The sequence below is a fragment of the Scyliorhinus canicula genome, chromosome 14 (assembly GCF_902713615.1).
Source record: "Scyliorhinus canicula chromosome 14, sScyCan1.1, whole genome shotgun sequence".
NCBI classification, from domain to species: Eukaryota; Metazoa; Chordata; class Chondrichthyes; order Carcharhiniformes; family Scyliorhinidae; genus Scyliorhinus; species Scyliorhinus canicula.
Window position 1 is genome coordinate 158,864,565 of NC_052159.1, and position 23,893 is coordinate 158,888,457.

Sequence of the window (23,893 nt, forward strand, 5' to 3'; positions counted from 1 at the left end):
TGCTGAGAGAGAGAGAGGGCGGGATTCTCCCGTACCCGGCGGGGGTGGCTGCTGAGGGAGGGAGAGGGCGGGATTCTCCCGTACCCGGCGGGGTGGCTGCTGAGGGAGGGAGAGGGCGGGATTCTCCCGTACCCGGCGGGGTGGCTGCTGAGGGAGAGAGAGGGGGAACGGAAAGTTTCCAACATCACCACACTTTACTGACAAGCTGGGAGGGCTTCTGTCTGGACCAGGGGGAGTAGCGGAGCGTGGCCAGGTAGTGGACTGTGGAGTCGGGGTGGACGGGCATGGAACACCTTTGCCGCAGTCTGCCCACTGTGAACCTCGGACCACGGGACTATGACCCCTAGTTCTGGACTCCCCCACCATCGGGAACATTCTTTCTGAATCTACCCTGTCTAATCCTGTTACAATTTTATAAGTTTCTGTGAGATCCCCTCTCACTCTTCTAAACTCCAATGAATATAATCCTAACCGATTTAGTCTCTCCTCATATGACAGTCCCGCCATCCCAGGAATCAGCCTGGTAAACCGTCGCTGCCCTCCCTCCATAGCAAGAACATCCTTCCTCAGATAGGGAGACCAAAACTGCTCACAATGCTCCAGGTGTGGCCTCGCTAATGCCCTATACAATTACAGTAAAACATCGCAATAGCTATACTCAAATCCTCGCGCTACGAAGGCCGACATATTTTTTGCCTTCTTTACTGCCTGCTGTACCTGCGCGTTTACTTTCAGTGACTGATGGATGATTGCAAACTCCATTTCCAAGTGACAGACACCAGCCCTCTCCCGAAACAGTCGGAGATTAAATCGGTTGACACACAATCTGAGTGTCACAAAAGACCCCGAGATCAGGTTCCGGACACATTTTTGCCCGATCACTGAGACCTCCTATTTCCACCACCCTCAGTACTGACCCTCTGACAGTGCGGCACTCCCTCAGTACTGACCCTCTGACAGTGCAGCACTCCCTCAGTACTGACCCTCTGACAGTGCAGCACTCCCTCAGTACTGACCCTCTGACAGTGCGGCACTCCCTCAGTACTGACCCTCTGACAGTGCGGCACTCCCTCAGTACTGACCCTCTGAGAGTGCAGCACTCCCTCAGTACTGACTCTCTGACAGTGCAGCACTCCCTCAGTACTGACCCTCTGACAGTGCGGCACTCCCTCAGTACTGACCCTCTGACAGTGCAGCTCTCCCTCAGTACTGACCCTCTGACAGTGCGGCACTCCCTCAGTACTGACCCTCTGACAGTGCGGCACTCCCTCAGTACTGACCCTCTGACAGTGCGGCACTCCCTCAGTACTGACCCTCTGACAGTGCAGCACTCCCTCAGTACTGGCCCTCTGACAGTGCAGCACTCCCTCAGTACTGGCCCTCTGACAGTGCGGCACTCCCTCAGTACTGACCCTCTGACAGTGCAGCACTCCCTCAGTACTGACTCTCTGACAGTGCGGCACTCCCTCAGTACTGACCCTCTGACAGTGCTGCACTCCCTCAGTACTGACCCTCTGACAGTGCGGCACTCCCTCAGTACTGACCCTCTGACAGTGCGGCACTCCCTCAGTACTGACCCTCTGACAGTGCAGCACTCCCTCAGTACTGACCCTCTGACAGTGCAGCACTCCCTCAGTACTGACCCTCTGACAGTGCGGCACTCCCTCAGTACTGACCCTCTGACAGTGCGGCACTCCCTCAGTACTGACCCTCTAACAGTGCAGCACTCCCTCAGTACTGGCCCTCTGACAGTGCAGCACTCCCTCAGTACTGGCCCTCTGACAGTGCGGCACTCCCTCAGTACTGACTCTCTGACAGTGCAGCACTCCCTCAGTACTGACCCTCTGACAGTGCGGCACTCCCTCAGTACTGACCCTCTGACAGTGCAGCTCTCCCTCAGTACTGACCCTCTGACAGTGCGGCACTCCCTCAGTACTGACCCTCTGACAGTGCAGCACTCCCTCAGTACTGACCCTCTGACAGTGCGGCACTCCCTCAGTACTGACCCTCTGACAGTGCGGCACTGCCTCAGTACTGACCCTCTGACAGTGCGGCACTCCCTCAGTACTGACCCTCTGACAGTGCAGCACTCCCTCAGTACTGGCCCTCTGACAGTGCAGCACTCCCTCAGTACTGGCCCTCTGTCAGTGCGGCACTCCCTCAGTACTGACCCTCTGACAGTGCAGCACTCCCTCAGTACTGACCCTCTGACAGTGCAGCATTCCCTCAGTACTGACTCTCTGACAGTGCGGCACTCCCTCAGTACTGACCCTCTGACAGTGCTGCACTCCCTCAGTACTGACCCTCTGACAGTGCGGCACTCCCTCAGTACTGACCCTCTGACAGTGCGGCACTCCCTCAGTACTGACCCTCTGACAGTGCAGCACTCCCTCAGTACTGACCCTCTGACAGTGCAGCACTCCCTCAGTACTGACCCTCTGACAGTGCGGCACTCCCTCAGTACTGACCCTCTGACAGTGCGGCACTCCCTCAGTACTGACCCACTGACAGTGCGGCACTCCCTCAGTACTGACCCTCTGACAGTGCGGCACTCCCTCAGTACTGACCCTCTGACAGTGCGGCACTCCCTCAGTACTGACCCTCTCACAGTGCGGCACTCCCTCAGTACTGACCCTCTGACAGTGCGGCACTCCCTCAGTACTGACCCTCTGACAGTGCGGCACTCCCTCAGTACTGACCCACTGACAGTGCGGCACTCCCTCAGTACTGACCCTCTGACAGTGCGGCACTCCCTCAGTACTGACCCTCTGACAGTGCGGCACTCCCTCAGTACTGACCCTCTGACAGTGCGGCACTCCCTCAGTACTGACCCTCTGACAGTGCGGCACTCCCTCAGTACTGACCCACTGACAGTGCAGCACTCCCTCAGTACTGACCCTCTGACAGTGCGGCACTCCCTCAGTACTGACCCTCTGACAGTGCGGCACTCCCTCAGTACTGACACTCTGACAGTGCGGCACTCCCTCAGTACTGACCCTCTGACAGTACAGCACTCCCTCAGTACTGACCCTCTGACAGTGCGGCACTACCCTCAGTACTGACCCTCTGACAGTGCAGCACTCCCTCAGTACCGACCCTCTGACAGTGCAGCACTCCCTCAGTACTGACCCTCTGACAGTGCAGCACTCCCTCAGTACCGACCCTCTGACAGTGCAGCACTCCCTCAGTACTGACCCTCTGACAGTGCAGCACTCCCTCAGTACTGACCCTCTGACAGTGCAGCACTCCCTCAGTACTGACCCTCTCATAGTGCAGCATTCCCTCAGTACTGACCCTCTGACAGTGCAGCACTCCCTCAGTACTGACCCTCTGACAGTGCGGCACTCCCTCAGTACTGACCCTCTGACAGTGCAGCACTCCCTCAGTACTGACCCTCTGACAGTGCGGCACTCCCTCAGTACTGACCCTCTGACAGTGCGGCACTCCCTCAGTACTGACTCTCTGACAGTGCGGCACTCCCTCAGTACTGACCCTCTGACAGTGCGGCACTCCCTCAGTACTGACCCTTTGACAGTGCGGCACTCCCTCAGTACCGACCCTCTGACAGTGCAGCACTCCCTCAGTACTGACCCTCTGACAGTGCAGCACTCCCTCAGTACTGACCCTCTGACAGTGCAGCACTCCCTCAGTACTGACCCTCTCATAGTGCAGCATTCCCTCAGTACTGACCCTCTGACAGTGCAGCACTCCCTCAGTACTGACCCTCTGACAGTGCGGCACTCCCTCAGTACTGACCCTCTGACAGTGCAGCACTCCCTCAGTACTGACCCTCTGACAGTGCGGCACTCCCTCAGTACTGACCCTCTGACAGTGCGGCACTCCCTCAGTACTGACTCTCTGACAGTGCGGCACTCCCTCAGTACTGACCCTCTGACAGTGCGGCACTCCCTCAGTACTGACCCTTTGACAGTGCGGCACTCCCTCAGTACTGACCCTCTGACAGTGCGGCACTCCCTCAGTACTGACTCTCTGACAGTGCGGCACTCCCTCAGTACTGACCCTCTGACAGTGCGGCACTCCCTCAGTACTGACCCTCTGACAGTGCGGCACTCCCTCAGTACTGACCCTCTGACAGTGCGGCACTCCCTCAGTACTGACCCTCTGACAGTGCAGCACTCCCTCAGTACTGACCCTCTGACAGTGCAGCACTCCCTCAGTACTGACCCTCTGACAGTGTGGCACTCCCTCAGTACTGACCCTCTGACAGTGTGATGCTCCCTCAGTACTGACCCTCTGACAGTGCAGCACTCCCTCAGTACTGACCCTCTGACAGTGTGATGCTCCCTCAGTACTGACCCTCTGACAGTGCGGCACTCCCTCAGTACTGACCCTCTGACAGTGCGGCACTCCCTCAGTACTGACCCTCTGACAGTGCAGCACTCCCTCAGTACTGACCCTCTGACAGTGCAGCACTCCCTCAGTACTGACCCTCTGACAGTGCAGCACTCCCTCAGTACTGACCCTCTGACAGTGCGGCACTCCCTCAGTACTGACCCTCTGACAGTGCAGCACTTCCTCAGTACTGACCCTCTGACAGAGTACACAGGGAGTAACTGGTCCTATTAGTGGAAGAATCAGGAAGCAGAGGATTCTGATTTGAGGTGAAAAGGTTTAGTTTGTGTGTCCACCCGAGAAGGATCCTTTCCCACCAGCGCATGTTTAGATTCTGGGATGTATCTTTGTGTTGGGGAGGTAGATTCCGTCATGAATTTCAAAAGAGAATTGGATGATGTAAGTGGGAAGAAAACAGTGTCAGTGTAATGGGGGAAAGCCAGGGTGAGGGTGGGTCTCGGAAGCTGCTCTAGCGATGCGCATCCCCGAATATGACGGGCTGAATGGCCTCCCTCTTAACCATTTTAATATTCACACACAAATGTGCCAGGTCATTTCATTAATATCAAAATTACCTTATTGTAACTGTATGTAAACATTTCAATTAAGCAGCAATCAGAACCAATTAAAGTTTCCAAAAGTGCTTCCAACAAACGGGATGGGCAGAGATCCAACTGGATTTCTCACCTATCCATTTTCCAATGAATAACACCCACTCTTAGCTGGAGAACATTGTGCATTACTGTTTGAGCAATTCTATACTGCATTGCTGGTCACAACCCCAATGAACTGGTTCTCTGCTTTATGGACCAAACAGACTTTTTTTTCAATCTGCTTGAATAAAATGAAGGAAGGGTTTTTTAAAAATCTATTTACTGACAGCCATAAAGCTCACTCCCACATTACAAAGCTGCTCCTTCCAGTGAAGCATCTGCAACTCGTTGTAAACTGTGGAATGTTAAATGCCTGATGTGGAATACAGGACATGGAATGTATCTGGAATGTATGATGCTTCAATCCCTGGATTCCCTTCCAGAAACAGTGTTCCTTCAGGAGTTGTGTATCTTTGCAATTCTGTTCTCCAGAGACTGTGGGTGTTCAATCACTGAGTGTATTTAAGACTCAAACGGAGAGGTGTTTCGGTGTTAGGAAGGAAATGAGGGATACGGGAATAAGGCAGGACAGGAGTTAATGTGGAAAATCAGCTATAAGACCATAAGACATAGGAGCAGAATTAGGCCACTCGGCCCATCAAGTCTGCTCCGCCATTCAATCATGGCTGATATGTTTCTCATCCCCATTCTCCTGCCTTCTCCCCATAACCCCTGATCCCCTTATTATTCAAGAACCTATCTATCTCTGTCTTAAAGACACTCAGTGATTTGGCCTCCACAGCCTTCTGCGGCAAAGAGTTCCACAGATTCACCACCCTCTGGCTGAAGAAATTCCTCCTCATCTCTGTTTTAAAGGATCGTCCCTTTAGTCTTAGATTGTGTCCTCTGGTTCTAGTGTTTCCTACAAGTGGAAACATCCTCTCCACGTCCACTCTATCCAGGCCTCGCAGTATCCTGTAAGTTTCAAAAAGTTCCCACCTCATCCTTCTAAACTCCAACGGGTACAGACCCAGAGTCCTCAACCGTTCCTCATATGACAAGTTCTTCATTCCAGGGATCATTCTTGTGAACCTCCCTCTGGACCCTTTCCAAGACCCCAGCACATCCTTCCTTAGATACGGGGCCCAAACTGCTCCCAATGCTCCGAATGGGGTCTGAGCAATGATGGTATTGAACGGTGCAGTAGACTCAAGGGGCTGAATGGCCTACTGTTTCTGACATGGATCAGCCCCCAGATGGATGTTAAATCATCCATTGGCGGTTTACCCATTCTCTGAGCCAGTGGTTGATTACATTCGACAGCCTGCAGACCTGTTCCATTCTGCCAGGGGACTGACTGTGCGAGGGGTGGGGGTGCCGGGGCGTGCCGGGGGGTGCCGGGGGGGTGCCGGGGCGATCCTGCTTCGGCAGGCGGTGAAGCCCAGCGCCGCATTTAATGGGCGGCAACCAATCAAGCGGCTGCCTCCTACCCTACTCAGGTTCACTGCCCATGCCCAAGAGCTCCTGCTCCAATCAGAGGGCTGGCAGGTCCTTTGCCACCTTTGGGGGCACAGGGCACCTTCCCCCCCCCCCCCCCCCCCCCCCCATCTGCCCCCACATGAAGCTCAGGAAAAGTCCGTAACTAAGCCGGAAATGTTGGGTCCGGGTTTAGACATAGACATAGACATAGAATTTACAGTGCAGAAGGAGACCATTCGGCCCATCGAGTCTGCACCGGCTCTTGGAAAGAGCATCCTACCCAAGGTCAACACCCCCACCCTATCCCCATAACCCAGTAACCCCACCCAACACTAAGGGCAATTTTGGACACTAAGGGCAATTTAGCACGGCCAATCCACCTAACCTGCACATCTTTGGACTGTGGGAGGAAACCGGAGCACCCGGAGGAAACCCACGCAGACACGGGGAGGACGTGCAGACTCCACACAGACAGTGACCCAAACTGGGACTCGAACCTGGGACCCTGGAGCTGTGAAGCGGTTGTGCTATCCACAATGCTACCGTGCTGCTGAAGTTTACTTCAGGTGGCACCAATCTCACTGTCGGGGTTCCAACTCTGTGAGCTGGGGTGTGGGGTGCTGGACACACTGGGCGGGATTCTCCCACACTTGGCGCGAACCATTCCGGCGTCGGACCGCCCGGAAGTTGCGGAATCCTCCGCACGTCTGGGGGCTACGGCTGCGCCGGAGGCATTGGCACCGTAAACGCCCCCCGTCCGGAGCGTCGTGAACCCCGCCCCCACCCGAAAACCGCTGCCGGAGAATTCGGCAGCCGGCATCGGAGTGGCGGGGCGGGATTCACCCCCCCCCCCCCCCGGCGATTCTGCGACCCGGCGGAGGGGTCAGACAATCCCGCCCACTGGGTCTGGCTGGACAATGGAAACCACTTCTGGGATTGGATTCAGACTAACCTCAGAATCTAAGCCGTTAACATTCTGGTGCCTCTAGCCACCATCCCTTCCAAGGTTAATATCCCCTTTCTAACGTGCAGTTCCCTGAACTACACACAGTTATTCTAGACGGTTTTAAAAATTCATTTATGGGATGTGGGTGTCGCTGGTTAGGCCACCAGTTATTGCCCATCCCTAGTTGCCCCTCAGAAGGTGGGGGTGAGTTTCCTTCTTGAACCTCTGCAGTCCTGAGGTGTAGGTAAACCCACAGTGCTGTTAGGGAGGGAATTCCAGGATGTTGCCCCAGTGACAGGGAAGGAACGGCCGATATATTTCCCAGTCAGGGTGGTGAGTGACTTGGAGGGAAACCTCCAGGTGGTGGGGTTGCCAGGTATCTGCTGCCCTTGTCCTTCTAGATGGTAGTGGCCGTGGGTTTGGAAGGTGCTGCCTAAGGAACCTTGGTGAGTTACTGAAGTGCATCTTGTAGATGGTACACACGGCTGCCACTGCGCGTCGATGGTGGAGGGTTTGAATGTTTGTGGGAGGAGGAGCAATCAAGCGGGGCTGCCCACCATTTCAAAAACACACAGAACTGATGGTTTCTGGTCTAAAATGCTTGAATGAGAATTCACAGTTTTGCCCACTAGCCCGATCTTTTTGTTTCTTTGTAATGTGATGCTCCATGACTGACAACAACATTAATCTCAGTGACTGCAGCTAACTTGGATGTGTGGTTTTCTGTTGTGCTATCCAAGCCCAGAATAGATTGTGAATGATAAATACTTGTGGGATACCACAAGACACTTACTCCTGATTCAAGCACATGTCCATTGTCCCAATGTTCTGTTATCCATCAGATGGATTTTCCGATCAATCTCCTAACCGGGTCAACAATTTGTCTTCAAATCCATGAGCTTTAACATTAGTTTACAGACCCCCATGTGGTTCCTTATTAAATGTCATCTGAAAGTCCATATTAACACCATCCATTGCCATTTCCCCGATGTACTATATATTACCAGAAAATTCAGTTCAGTTCATCAGACTCTTGTGCCGGCTACTAATCTCTCCAACTTCTCTCACTCCTCTTGGGCGGGATTCTCCGACCCTCCACGCCGGAATCGCGGCCAATGTGGGAGCGGAGAATAGAAGTTCACGCCGGAAAGCTGGTGCGACGGCACTTCCGCCGACCCGCCAGTCCCGTGCGCGCGGTCGACACGGCGGCGGTCGGGGGGGCTGTTGGAACAGGCCCCTGCGGCGATTCTTCATGGTCAATCGGCCAAACTCCCGCCGACACGGTTTACATGTGGTACCACTCGGCGGGAGCTCAGACCCGCGGCTGCGGTGGGGGTCCTGGTGGGGGGGGGGGGCGGGGGGAATCTGACTCCGCGTGAGGGGCCTCGGCGGTGGCCTGGCCTGCGATCGGGGGGCCACCGATCGGCGGGCCATCGCAATCTGGGAGGGACCTACCCTCCTCCGGGCGGGCCCGTTGTGTGGCTCCGACATGTTGCCGCCACACGCGCAAAGGTGGGCCGCAGCGCGCATGAGCTTACCCGTTTGCAGCCGCCATGCACATGCGCGGCCGTGCGGTCTGTACAGCAGGGCCCGCCGGCAGCCAGAGCTGGGATGCACCCCGGGGCTCTACTAGCCCCCTGGAAAACGGAGAATCACCCCGGACCTTGGAGGAAAAAATCCGGATTGATTCTCGCCCGTTTTCCGGCGGGAGTGGGGGCCGTAGTCCCCCAAAGGGAACATCCCGCCCCCTGTCTTTCATTACATATTCCAATCCCTTCCCACAGCAGATGTGTACACTAACCAGTGTGTCATGGCCTGTTTCCCCTTCCCTCCATCATGGAATGAAATTTGAAGCATCATTTCCTGAATCCAGAGAGCTTTAGAAGGTTCTGGCTGAAGCATCTATGGCTTCCTCACCGTGCCAGTGCTGGACAGCATCAGGCTGCAGGGATTTACTCTCACTGGATTTTCTCAACTCTTTCCTTGCATCTGACTGCTAATTTCACTCGAACGTCATGTGTATAACCTCGACTCGACTGACACAAATTCAACCAGTCTGCATTACTTTGTTTTAATTTGCAATAATATCCCCATCAATCATTAAAGATTCTTCATTCTGGTGACTGCTGTATGTTTTCACGGGAATGATGGTTGAAAGAAGACAGAGAGTGGTGGTTGATGGGAAATGTTCAGAATGGAGTTCAGTTACGAGTGGAGTACCACAAGGATCTGTTCTGGGGCCGTTGCTGTTTGTCATTTTTATAAATGACCTAGAGGAGGGAGCAGAAGGATGGGTGAGTAAATTTGCAGACGACACTAAAGTCGGTGGAGTTGTAGACAGTGCGGAAGGATGTTGCAGGTTACAGAGGGACATAGATAAGCTGCAGAGCTGGGCTGAGAGGTGGCAAATGGAGTTTAATGTGGAGAAGTGTGAGGTGATTCACTTTGGAAAGAATAACAGGAATGCGGAATATTTGGCTAATGGTAAAATTCTTGGTAGTGTGGATGAGCAGAGGGATCTCGGTGTCCATGTACATAGATCCCTGAAAGTTGCCACCCAGGTTGATAGGGTTGTGAAGAAGGCCTGTGGTGTGTTGGCCTTTATTGGTAGAGGGATTGAGTTCCGGAGCCATGAGGCCATGTTGCAGTTGTACAAAACTCTAGTACGGCCGCATTTGGAGTATTGCGTACAGTTCTGGTCGCCTCATTGTAGGAAGGACGTGGAAGCCTTGGAACGGGTGCAGAGGAGATTTACCAGGATGTTGCCTGGTATGGAGGGAAAATCTTATGAGGAAAGGCTGATGGACTTGAGGTTGTTTTCGTTAGAGAGAAGAAGGTTAAGAGGTGACTTAATAGAGGCATACAAAATGATCAGAGGGTTAGATAGGGTGGACAGCGAGAGCCTTCTCCCGCGGATGGAGGTGGCTAGCATGAGGGGACATAGCCTTAAATTGAGGGGTAATAGATATAGGACAGAGGTCAGAGGTGGGTTTTTTACGCAAAGAGTGGTGAGGCCGTGGAATGCCCTACCTGCAACAGTAGTGAACTCGCCAACATTGAGGGCATTTAAAAATTTATTGGATAAGCATATGGATGATAAGGGCATAGTGTAGGTTAGATGGCCTTTAGTTTTTGACTTCCCATGTCGGTGCAACATCGAGGGCCGAAGGGCCTGTACTGCGCTGTATCGTTCTATGTTCTATGTTCTATGGGATACATTTAACACCAAGAGGGGTGTCTGTTTTCTGTTTGATTTCTAAAATGAAAGGAAAGTTGAATAATAAGACCCTTGTAGGATTTTTCACTGTAGGCTAAGAGGGATTAAGTTGCACACAAAATGGGCGGCACGGTGGCGCAGTGGTTAGCACTGCTGTCTCACGGCGCTGAGGTCCCAGGTTCGATCCCGGCTCTGGGTCACTGTCCGTGTGGAGTTTGCACATTCTCCCCGTGTTTGCGTGGGTTTCGCCCCCACAAGCCAAAGATGTGCAGGGTAGGTGGATTGGCCTTGCTAAATTGCCCCTTAATTGGAAAAAATGAATTGGGTACTGTAAATTTATTTTTAAAAATGTTGCAGACAAAATGATTCAGGCAAATGGTCGTCAGCAGCGAAACATCTCCTGAAACAGGACCTGTTTACAAAGCACTGACAAATGAGAGTCCAGTGGTAATAATTTCTTCAGTCAGAAGCTTGCTTACGTTGGTCTTTATATTTATATTGGGCTGCACCAACATTCTACTGCCCAAAAGCTACTGGTCAGGAAAGAATTCAATTAAGATCTAAATATTTACTGGAGGTGCCTGTGCCCTGATTGGTCCCGGTCATGGCAAGATCCCTAGTTTAACACAGCTCTGGAGTTCAATTTACAACTCCTTTTATAGTCAGCAGACGCCATCCAAAAGATACCAGACAGTGAGAATAAATCAATGAGATATGTGTTTCCAGACCCTGGGCAGGGATTTAACGGTCCAGAAGGCGGCTGGAATCGTTGGCCAGATTTCCTCTCACACAATTGCAAAGTTATTTTGCTCTGTAATGCTACAAATAGGAGGTTCGGTTAGCCACACCCTTGGAGTATAGGCCCCGTGTGCCAGCATCGCAGCAGAGAATGGAGAACTTGTCAGAGCTGGAGCCAAACAGAAACTTGTATTTACACAATACCGTTTGTCTCGAGTGCTTCACAGAGAGATCATTAGAAATCGACGTTCTGCTTTGGGAGATATTCGGAGGAGTGATCAGAAATGTGGTCAAAGAGATGGGTTCCAAAGAGGTTTTGGGAAGGAATTCGGAGGCAAGGTGCAGACAGCTGAAGGCACCATTACCCAAAGTGAGCTGCTGGAAGTCAGGATGTGCAAGAGGCCAAACAGCAGAGAGATTTCACCAGGGTGCAGGAGTGGGAGGGGGTTACAGAGATAGGGGGGATGTGGGGGAATGGGGGAGGTAACAGAGAAAGGGGTTTGTAGGGTCGGGAGGAGGTTACAGAGATGGGGGGGGGGGGTGTGGGGGAATGGGGGAGGTTACAGAGATAAGGAAGGTTGTAGGGCCTGGTGGAGGTTGCAGATGTAGGGAGTGTTGTAGGGTCTGGAGGAGGTTACACAGATAGGGAGGGTTGTAGGGGCTGGAGGAGGTTACAGAGATAGGGAGGGTTGTAGGGGCTGGAGGAGGTTACAGAGATAGGGAGGGTTGTAGGGGCTGGAGGAGGTTACAGAGATAGGGAGGGTTGTAGGGGCTGGAGGAGGTTACAGAGATAGGGAGGGTTGTAGGGGCTGGAGGAGGTTACAGAGATAGGGAGGGTTGTAGGGGCTGGAGGAGGTTACAGAGATAGGGAGGGTTGTAGGGGCTGGAGGAGGTTACAGAGATAGAGAGGGTTGTAGGGGCTGGAGGAGGTTACAGAGATAGGGAGGGTTGTAGGGGCTGGAGGAGGTTCCAGAGATAGGGAGGGTTGTAGGGGCTGGAGGAGGTTACAGAGATAGGGAGGGGTGGAGGGGCTGGAGGAGGTTCCAGAGATAGGGAGGGTTGTAGGGGCTGGAGGAGGTTACAGAGATAGGGAGGGTTGTAGGGGCTGGAGGAGGTTACAGAGATAGGGGGGGTTGTAGGGGCTGGAGGAGGTTACAGAGATAGGGAGGGTTCTAGGGGCTGGAGGAGGTTACAGAGATAGGGAGGGGTGGAGGGGCTGGAGGAGGTTCCAGAGATAGGAAGGGTTGCAGAGGATGAAGTAGGTTACAGAGATAGGGAGGGTTGTAGGGGCTGGAGGAGGTTACAGAGATAGGGAGGGTTGTAGGGGCTGGAGGAGGTTCCAGAGATAGGAAGGGTTGCAGAGGATGAAGTAGGTTACAGAGATAGGGAGGATTGTAGGGGCTGGAGTAGGTTACAGAGATAGGGAGGGTTGTAGAGGCTGGAGGAGGTTACAGAGATAGGGAGGGTTGTAAGGGCTGGAGGAGGTTACAGAGATAGGGAGGGTTGTAGGGGCTGGATGAGGTTACAGAGATAGGGAGGGTTGTAGGGGCTGGAGGAGTAATCAGTTATAATCCAGGTCCGTAATCAGAGTTATAATCCAGGTCAGTAATCAGTTATAATCCAGGTCAGTAATCAGAGTTATAATCCAGGTCAGTAATCAGAGTTATAATCCAGGTCAGTAATCAGAGTTATAATCCAGGTCAGTAATCAGTTATAATCCAGGTCAGTAATCAGAGTTATAATCCAGGTCAGTAATCAGAGTTATAATCCAGGTCAGTAATCAGAGTTATAATCCAGGTCAGTAATCAGTTATAATCCAGGTCAGTAATCAGTTATAATCCAGGTCAGTAATCAGAGTTATAATCCAGGTCAGTAATCAGAGTTATAATCCAGGTCAGTAATCAGAGTTATAATCCAGGTCAGTAATCAGTTATAATCCAGGTCAGTAATCAGTTATAATCCAGGTCAGTAATCAGAGTTATAATCCAGGTCAGTAATCAGAGTTATAATCCAGGTCAGTAATCAGAGTTATAATCCAGGTCAGTAATCAGTTATAATCCAGGTCAGTAATCAGAGTTATAATCCAGGTCAGTAATCAGAGTTATAATCCAGGTCAGTAATCAGAGTTATAATCCAGGTCAGTAATCAGAGTTATAATCCAGGTCAGTAATCAGAGTTATAATCCAGGTCAGTAATCAGAGTTATAATCCAGGTCAGTAATCAGTTATAATCCAGGTCAGTAATTAGTTATAATCCAGGTCAGTTATCAGAGTTATAATCCAGGTCAGTAATCAGTTATAATCCAGGTCAGTAATCAGTAATAATCCAGGTCAGTAATCAGTTATAATCCAGGTCAGTAATCAGAGTTATAATCCAGGTCAGTAATCAGTTATAATCCAGGTCAGTAATCAGAGTTATAATCCAGGTCAGTAATCAGTTAAAATCCAGGTCAGTAATCAGTTATAATCCAGGTCAGTAATCAGTTATAATCCAGGTCAGTAATCAATTATAATGCAGGTCAGTAATCAGAGTTATAATCTAGGTCAGTAATCAGAGTTATAATCCAGGTCAGTAATCAGTTATAATCCAGGTCAGTAATCAGAGTTATAATCCAGGTCAGTAATCAGTTATAATCCAGGTCAGTAATCAGAGTTATAATCCAGGTCAGTAATCAGTTATAATCCAGGTCAGTAATCAGAGTTATAATCCAGGTCAGTAATCAGAGTTATTATCCAGGTCAGTAATCAGAGTTATAATCCAGGTCAGTAATCAGAGTTATAATCCAGGTCAGTAATCAGTTATAATCCAGGTCAGTAATCAGAGTTATAATCCAGGTCAGTAATCAGTTATAATCCAGGTCAGTAATCAGTTATAATCCAGGTCAGTAATCAGTTATAATCCAGGTCAGTAATCGGTTATAATCCAGGTCAGTAATCGGTTATAATCCAGGTCAGTAATCAGTTATAATCCAGGTCAGTAATCAGAGTTATAATCCAGGTCAGTAATCAGTTATAATCCAGGTCAGTAATCAGAGTTATAATCCAGGTCAGTAATCAGTTATAATCCAGGTCAGTAATCAGAGTTATAATCCAGGTCAGTAATCAGAGTTATAATCCAGATCAGTAATCAGAGTTATAATCCAGGTCAGTAATCAGTTATAATCCAGGTCAGTAATCAGTTATAATCCAGGTCAGTAATCAGAGTTATAATCCAGGTCAGTAATCAGAGTTATAATCCAGGTCAGTAATCAGAGTTATAATCCAGGTCAGTAATCAGTTATAATCCAGGTCAGTAATCAGAGTTATAATCCAGGTCAGTAATCAGAGTTATAATCCAGGTCAGTAATCAGTTAAAATCCAGGTCAGTAATCAGTTATAATCCAGGTCAGTAATCAGTTATAATCCAGGTCAGTAATCAGTTATAATGCAGGTCAGTAATCAGAGTTATAATCTAGGTCAGTAATCAGAGTTATAATCCAGGTCAGTAATCAGTTATAATCCAGGTCAGTAATCAGAGTTATAATCCAGGTCAGTAATCAGTTATAATCCAGGTCAGTAATCAGAGTTATAATCCAGGTCAGTAATCAGTTATAATCCAGGTCAGTAATCAGAGTTATAATCCAGGTCAGTAATCAGTTATAATCCAGGTCAGTAATCAGAGTTATTATCCAGGTCAGTAATCAGAGTTATAATCCAGGTCAGTAATCAGAGTTATAATCCAGGTCAGTAATCAGTTATAATCCAGGTCAGTAATCAGAGTTATAATCCAGGTCAGTAATCAGTTATAATCCAGGTCAGTAATCAGTTATAATCCAGGTCAGTAATCAGTTATAATCCAGGTCAGTAATCGGTTATAATCCAGGTCAGTAATCGGTTATAATCCAGGTCAGTAATCAGTTATAATCCAGGTCAGTAATCAGAGTTATAATCCAGGTCAGTAATCAGTTATAATCCAGGTCAGTAATCAGAGTTATAATCCAGGTCAGTAATCAGTTATAATCCAGGTCAGTAATCAGAGTTATAATCCAGGTCAGTAATCAGAGTTATAATCCAGATCAGTAATCAGAGTTATAATCCAGGTCAGTAATCAGTTATAATCCAGGTCAGTAATCAGTTATAATCCAGGTCAGTAATCAGAGTTATAATCCAGGTCAGTAATCAGAGTTATAATCCAGGTCAGTAATCAGAGTTATAATCCAGGTCAGTAATCAGTTATAATCCAGGTCAGTAATCAGAGTTATAATCCAGGTCAGTAATCAGAGTTATAATCCAGGTCAGTAATCAGAGTTATAATCCAGGTCAGTAATCAGTTATAATCCAGGTCAGTAATCAGAGTTATAATCCAGGTCAGTAATCAGAGTTATAATCCAGGTCAGTAATCAGAGTTATAATCCAGGTCAGTAATCAGAGTTATAATCCAGGTCAGTAATCATAATTATAATCCAGGTCAGTAATCAGAGTTATAATCCAGGTCAGTAATCAGAGTTATAATCCAGGTCAGTAATCAGAGTTATAATCCAGGTCAGTAATCAGTTATAATCCAGGTCAGTAATCAGTTATAATACAGGTCAGTAATCAGTTATAATCCAGGTCAGTAATCAGAGTTATAATCCATGTCAGTAATCAGTTATAATCCAGGTCAGTAATCAGTTATAATCCAGGTCAGTAATCAGAGTTATAATCCAGGTCAGTAATCAGAGTTATAATCCAGGTCAGTAATCAGTTATAATCCAGGTCAGTAATCAGAGTTATAATCCAGGTCAGTAATCAGAGTTATAATCCAGGTCAGTAATCAGTTATAATCCAGGTCAGTAATCAGAGTTATAATCCAGGTCAGTAATCAGAGTTATAATCCAGGTCAGTAATCAGAGTTATAATCCAGGTCAGTAATCAGTTATAATCCAGGTCAGTAATCAGAGTTATAATCCAGGTCAGTAATCAGAGTTATAATCCAGGTCAGTAATCAGTTATAATCCAGGTCAGTAATCAGAGTTATAATCCAGGTCAGTAATCAGAGTTATAATCCAGGTCAGTAATCAGAGTTATAATTCAGGTCAGTAATCAGAGTTATAATCCAGGTCAGTAATCAGAGTTATAATCCAGGTCAGTAATCAGAGTTATAATCCAGGTCAGTAATCAGTTATAATCCAGGTCAGTAATCAGAGTTATAATCCAGGTCAGTAATCAGTTATAATCCAGGTCAGTAATCAGAGTTATAATCCAGGTCAGTAATCAGAGTTATAATCCAGGTCAGTAATCAGTTATAATCCAGGTCAGTAATCAGAGTTATAATCCAGGTCAGTAATCAGAGTTATAATCCAGGTCAGTAATCAGAGTTATAATCCAGGTCAGTAATCAGAGTTATAATCCAGGTCAGTAATCAGAGTTATAATCCAGGTCAGTAATCAGAGTTATAATCCAGGTCAGTAATCAGATTTATACGCTGTATCACGGCGCTGAGGTCCCAGGTTTGGTCCCGGCTCTGCCCCTAAATTGCCCCTTAATTGGAAAAAATGAATTGGAAAATATTTTTTAAAAGAAGGGTTATATTTTGTGTCTGCAGGATTATCTTTAGGAATTTTGAAGACTGTTATCATGTTGAAACTGTTTGATTAAAGTTTGTTTGGGTGAAGTGATTGTGATAGGGTGAAGGCTGTCGATGTCTGACCGATAAAACCCTTGAATTAGCCCAGCCTATTTCATGAATGGAGTGAGTATAATTAACTCATTAATGTGGAACAGTCCAGCACAGATTTAGTCCATTCAGCCCATTGTGAGTGTACTGGCCCCAAGAAGGAGTATTCTCCCTAGCCCCAGCAGCACTGGCTGAGAGCAGGTATCGGGAATATATTGAATTTCACCCCTTGAGATTTAATTAATGAGGAGGAAACAACACGTTCATGGTGAATGATCACAATGCGGACAGCAGAGGTGAGATGCCAAGCAGGGACGCCGAATAAATATCTGATACAACTGAGCCTATATACAAACGTTCTGATTTTCCCCGGAATTACATTATTCCATGGAGCATGCCCGGTGGTGAGAGTTGACCCTCGGATCACATAGAGTGTGAATCTCAGATAGAGGCCATTCTGTGATACGCTCGCTGCTCCTCTCTATTCCTTTTCCCCAGTTTCCCTTAAATGCATCAATACTATTCACCTCAACCACAGCCTGTGGGAGCGAGTTCCTCATTCTCACCACTCTCTGGGTAAGAAGGTTTCTCCTGAATTCCTCATTTGAAGTTATTAGTGATTATCGCATATTGATGGCCATAATAACATAAGAAGCAGGAGTAGACCATTTGGCCCCTCAAGCCTGCTCCGCCATTCAATAACACCTTGGCCTCGCTGATTGTGGTCTTAACTTCACTTGCCCCCCCCCCCAATCCTTATCTCAGTCTTATCTAGGAACCCTTGTATTTTTAAATTGTATTCCCCAGTTCTAGATTCTACCACGAGGGAAAACATTCTCTCAGCAACGACCCTGTCAAACTCCTCAGAATCTAATGTTTCAATAAGGCCACTAATTTTGGATTTCCTCACAATTTAAAACACCTTCTCTCTGTTCACCCTGTCAAATAATTTGAAATTATCCGCTAGTTACCCCTCTTGTTTCCAGAGAAAGGTTCTCTAATCTGTTCAGTCTTTCCTGGTGTCTATAAACTCTCAGTTCTGGTGTTAAACCTGGGAATAGTTTTTTCCTCCTTGTCCATTGCCTTTATATCTTTTCACACCAGTTAGAAATGATGAAAATTGAGGGTGTCGCGCCCTTTGCAAATAACACATTGAAACGGTCTGATCTCGGAGGGGGGAGGATTCAAACTACAACCCCTTACCTTATAGTTGCAGCAGTTAATCCAGTGAAAGCTGGTCAAGTCTGTTTTGAGAAAGGAAGAGTCTGTCACACTTACAAAAAGCCATTTTCAAGGCCCGCTCTGTGTAATTTTGCCTTTATTGGTTCTCAATAGCACTTTGTACATTGAGTTTGATACTCAATAGACCGACTGTCCTCACAAGAAAGGAGGCCATGGATGGCAAGTTGGCATGAGTGTCGTGAGGTTCAAAGAATAATTACATTTCAAACAGGGAAATGCTGGAGGCTGTTAGCAAGTTGACTTCAGGAATTTGACTTTGTTCAGTGTCTGTGATCTTACACCATCAGTGATAGGCTTTACCACGAGCACATTCAAGATGAGTTGAGAGTAGTAAATGACGTCAATATTAAGCAGTGTAGACAGCTTGAGTATCCCACTGCTAACTGTACAGTGAGTCAGGAATCTGAGACTCCTGGCATGCAAGGAATGTAGCATTCTAACTCTCAACACTAACCCAGAAAAAGTGTGTTCATGAATATTCTCAAGATCTCCTCTTGTTATTCTTTCCAAACTTGGTGTGTCTCCTGAACAGAGGTCGTGTTTGACCTTTTACCTGAGTTCTCTATGTGAAAAGACAATTCTGGTGATGTCATTTAAGGAATAATACAAGATGCCTGACATTAGACAAGTCAATGTATAGTGTACGAAACAGGTGTATGGATGGTCTATGATAGTCCACACTTCCCTGTTCATGGGTTAGATGGGTGTGTACCCTGGATATGGCACGTTGGCGCAGTGCAGTCCTAATTAGAACATAGAACATAGAACAGTACAGCACAGAACAGGCCCTTCGGCCCTCGATGTTGTGCCGAGCAATGATCACCCTACTTAAAATTCTCATTAATGTCTCATGCCATTGGTACTGAGAGGTCCTGATGTTCAAGTGAGGCAGCAGCTTAAAATTAACCCTTTCCAGGGCAGCACGGTGGCACAGTGGTTAGCATTGCTGCCTCACGGCGCTGAGGTCCCAGGTTCGATCCCGGCTCTGGGGTCACTGTCCGTGTGGAGTTTGCACATTCTCCCAGTGTCTGCGTGGGTTTCACCCCCACAACCCAAAGATGTGCAGGGTAGGTGGATTGACCATGCTAAATTGCCCCTTAATTGGAAAAAATGAATTGGGTACTCTAAATTTATTTTAAAATATATTTTTATAAATTAACCCTTTCCAAACCTTCCGACTCACCATAAACCAATGAAAATAAATAGAAACTCAAATTCCGTTCCCTTCAGATTTGGGGATTGGTTTGACGAAGGAGGATATTGCTCTGGGACCATCATTTAGACATTGTTGACCTATAATCTAGCAGTTTAAAGGTTTTAATCACTTGGTGGATGAGTCTTGTCTCCCACTGGTAACATCTGTGGAAAATATCCTCTTCATAGACTTAAACAGAGAGAACTTGCATTTCTATAGCACCCTCATGAAATCCCAACGTGCTTTCTAATTTTGTTTCCTGTATTCTTTCACTGGAATCGGTGTGTCGCTGGCAAGGAAAGAATTTGGGGCCCATCCCTAATTACCGTTGCATTAAATGGTTTACCGTTAAGAGTCAACACATTGCCGTGGGTCTGGAGTCACATATAGGCCAGACCGGGTAAGGACGGCAGATTTCCTTCCCCAAAGGGCTTGGGTCATTGTCTGTGCGGAGTCTGCACGTTCTCCCCGTGTGTGCGTGGGTTTCCTCCGGGTGCTCCGGTTTCCTCCCACAGTCCAAAGATGTGCAGGTTAGGTGGATTGGCCATGATAAATTGCCCTTAGTGTCATAGACATAGAACAGTACAGCACAGAACAGGCCCTTCGGCCCTCGATGTTGTGCCGAGCAATGATCACCCTACTCAAACCCACGTATCCACCCTAGACCCGTAACCCAACAACCCCCCCCCCCCCAACCTTACTTTTTAGGACACTATGGCCAATTTAGCATGGCCAATTCACCTAACCCGCACATCTTTGGACTGTGGGAGGAAACCGGAGCACCCGGAGGAAACCCACGCACACACGGGGAGGATGTGCAGACTCCACACAGACAGTGACCCAGCCGGGAACCGAACCTGGGACCCTGGAGCTGTGAAGCATTTATGCTAACCACCATGCTACCGTGTTTACCGAAAAGGTTAGGTGGGGTTACTGGGTTATGGGGTAGGGTGGAGGTATGGGCTTGGGTACGGTGCTCTTTCCAAGGGCCGGTGCAGACTTGATGGGCCAAATGGCCTCCTTCTGCATCGTAAATTATATGATTCTATAAATGACATTAGTGAACCGGCTGGGTTTTTATAACAATCGATGATAGCTTTCATGGTCGGCATAACTGAGACCAGCTTTTCAATTCTAGACTTTATTCATTGAATTTAAATTCCACCAGTTGGCGTGCTGGGATTGGAACCCCTGTCCCTAGAGCATTAGACAAGTTGAGTGACATTACCACTCCCCAACTCCTAATATTTAAGTCAATGGAGTAATTTTGAAGTATTATCGCTGTCTTATTGCAGGAAACATAGTAGCCAATGAGTGCACAGCAAGCTCCCACAAACAGCAATGTGGTCATGACCAGATTATCCTTCGACCAATTCAAACTATTGTTCCTGTTTCCCCCCACTACCCTCAGACAGCTTTTCTTCCATTGAGAAAGGTATTTAGGCGTTGTTGCGACAGTGAAAAACAACCACAAACTCAGGAGACATTCCTGTCGCGGATGTAGTGTGGTTAATAGCCGGGGTAGCAATTTGATCCTGGTTCAGATGTCTGGCTCCAACCAGATGTGCAGTTACACATCTGTCCATGCCTGGTATAACAAGGGAGCGTGAAATTAACTGAAACAAATTTCTCAGTGTTGAAAGACGAGCTGTGAACCATCGTCTTAATTCTCCTGAAATGCTTTGCAGCTGGTGTTTGAAGCGTTTAATCCTGAAGTCTATGATATTGGAAACTGATGCTTGACGTGTTACCTCAGTGACAGAGGTGTCATTCACACACCAGCTGTCACCCTCCGTCACAAATGGTTTTGCCTCAAATACATGCTGAGGTTAAAAGGATAAATTCTCTGAAAATTCTACACTCCTCTCATCAAATCATAAAACCTTTCTCCAGCTGAGCCCATTCTGCCCATCATTCCTGCACTGGCCCTTTGAACTATCTATCCAATTGGTCTCAAACCATCTTCTCTTTCCGCAAAGTTCTGCAATTCCTCCTTTTCAAGTATTTCTCCAATTCCCTTTTGAAAGTTCTGATTGAATCTGCTCCCGCCGCCCTTTCAGGGAGTTCCTTCCAGATCACAACAGCTCACTGCCAAAAATAATTACTTTCAACCCTCCCGTCGATTCTCTTCAATCTGTGTCGCTCTGGTTACCAACCCTCCTCCCACTGCGAAGAGTCCTTATTTACTCTATCGAAACCCTCCTGGTTTTGACCGCCTCAGGTACATCTCTGCCATAAACTATTCTGCTCCAAGGGGAACAGTCCCAGCTTCTTCATTCTCCCCGCATTAACTGAAGTCCACCTCCCTGGGAACATTCTGGTAAATCTCCTCCCCACCCTCTCCGAGGACCGTCCCAAAGTGGTCAGTCCACAAAGGGACACAGCACATGACGCAAATTGACCAAACACAGCACGCTTGGGACATGAACCTGCCAACAGGGAACAACGTGACTCTCTCTGAACCACCTTTCAGTCAAACATGGGGCGCGATTCTCCCAAAACGGGAGAAATCGTAAAGCTGGCGTCAAACCCGGGCGGGTTTGACGCCAGCGCGCCCCTTCCCGACCGGGAACCGATTCTGGTCCCCGGTCGGGGCTAGCAGCCCGACGCCGTAGGCTCCGGCATGACGGGCTTAACGAATATCGTTAAGCCCGCTTGCCGGAGTTAGCGCCGGCTGACGCGTCATATGACGTCAGCCGCGCATGCGCGGATTGGAAGACTCCAACCCGCGCATGCGCGGATGATGTCATCGCGTATTTGCGCGAAACCCGCGCATGCGCGGGCCGGGTTGCCCCTCAGCCGCCCCGCGAATGGATACTGCGGGGCGGCGGAAGGAGAAAGAGTGCGCGGGCATCGGGCCCGCTGCCCGCGATCGGTGCCCACCGATCGCGGGCCCATGGCACCCTTGGCACGGCCGTGGTACTGCTGTGCCAATCGGTGCCATGGTTATGAAAAGCGAGTTTGTGACGCCGTTTTACGAACGGCCAGACCAGGTGTGTTTGCCGTTCGTAAAAACGGCGTAAAGGGCTGGGACTTCGGCCCATCGAACAGCTGTGAATCGCTGCCGGCCGTAAAAAAACGGCGGCAGCGATTCGTGTCGGGAGTTGGGCGGGGGGGGGGGGGGGGGGGGGAGAGAATAGCGGGAGGGCGGGAAAAATGTCGGGAAGGCCCTCCCGCTATTCTCCGACCCGTCGTGGGAGTCGGAGAATTTCGCCCACGGTAACTGAACACATTTCTGAAGGGAAAGGTTCAAGCTGATGTACCTCAGCTCCAGCACAGCCCCCCCTCGAGCAGGGTCCAATACGGTATTTCAAAGAATTCCAAAGCATATTCTCTGAGTTTGAGAGCAGTTTGGAGCTGGTGACAAACACTCAGCTGTTTCAGACATTGTGAAATAATAGACTAAATCATGAGAAAATAAATGCCTGCAGTATTTAAACAGCTGCAGTTTGAATCTCAGACACGCCGTTAAGGTTTTGTGTCGGTTGATTGACTAACAGAATCAAACCATCAAAATATTCCCAATCTTGTAAGTGGGAAAATGGGTGGAGAGCCTAAAGGATTGATCTGAGATTTTTGACCCTTGTGAAGTTGGCTGATGGCATTGCACAATTCCTCCAGGAAACGTCACCACACCACCACCTGCCAAATTAGCCCAGCTCACAATTTCCCACAGTAAACCCCGTCTTATTCACCATTTGGAGGTCAAGTAAGGCGCTACAGAAATGCAAGTTCTTTCAGTTTTGTTTATAATTAGGAGAAAGCGGAGCTTAGTGTCCCTCTCCCTGGTGCAGTATCCGGGAACTCACATGCTTCCAGTCGGAGTTCCGGCTGCTCCCGGACAAGATTGCAGAAACTGCTCTCCCAATCTCTCTTCTGAAAGGAGACCCTTTTGAAATGATCTCAGAAGTTCAGAGGCTCTGGTCACAACCCTCAGCCTTGACCTCCGGCCCAGTTGGAGCCATTCATACTGGCCTGGTCTACACCAGGTACAGCCCGTGGCTCTTTGTGAGGGTGATTCTAATGTCTAGAGTTGAGATTCCTTTCTGTCCTGTCTGCCATTCCATCTGCCCCACTAGCCCAATAAGGGGTGAAAAATGAATATTACCCCGTTACAACTCCCCATTCCAAAGTCCAATAAGTATTCCAATTCAAGAGAGGAAGGGGATATAAAGCAGTAAACTATAGGCCAGTTAGCCGAACAACTGGTAGCAAGGGAACAACCGAACAAGGGCAGCACGGTAGCATTGTGGATAGCACAATCGCTTCACAGCTTCAGGGTCCCGGGTTCGATTCCCGGCTGGGTCACTGTCTGTGTGGAGTCTGCACATCCTCCCCATGTGTGCGTGGGTTTCCTCCGGGTGCTCCGGTTTCCTCCCACAGTCCAAAGATGTGCAGGTTAGGTGGATTGGCCGTGATAAATTGCCCTTAGTGTCCAAAATTGCCCTTAGTGTTGGGTGGGGTTACTGGGTTATGGGGATAGGGTGGAGGTGTTG

The 23,893-nt window shown here is 48.8% G+C and overlaps 1 protein-coding gene across 1 annotated transcript in view; it reads left to right on the forward strand.

The window, feature by feature from the left end:
- The first annotated feature begins 10,963 nt into the window (after positions 1 to 10,963).
- The window catches only part of LOC119977247 (collagen alpha-6(IV) chain-like), a 257,936-nt gene continuing 245,006 nt past the window's right edge, over positions 10,964 to 23,893 (forward strand). Inside the window, exon 1 of the mRNA XM_038817958.1 lies at positions 10,964 to 11,035. Within this exon, the coding sequence (XP_038673886.1) occupies positions 10,964 to 11,035 (72 nt within the window). The remainder of the gene's footprint in view (positions 11,036 to 23,893) is intronic.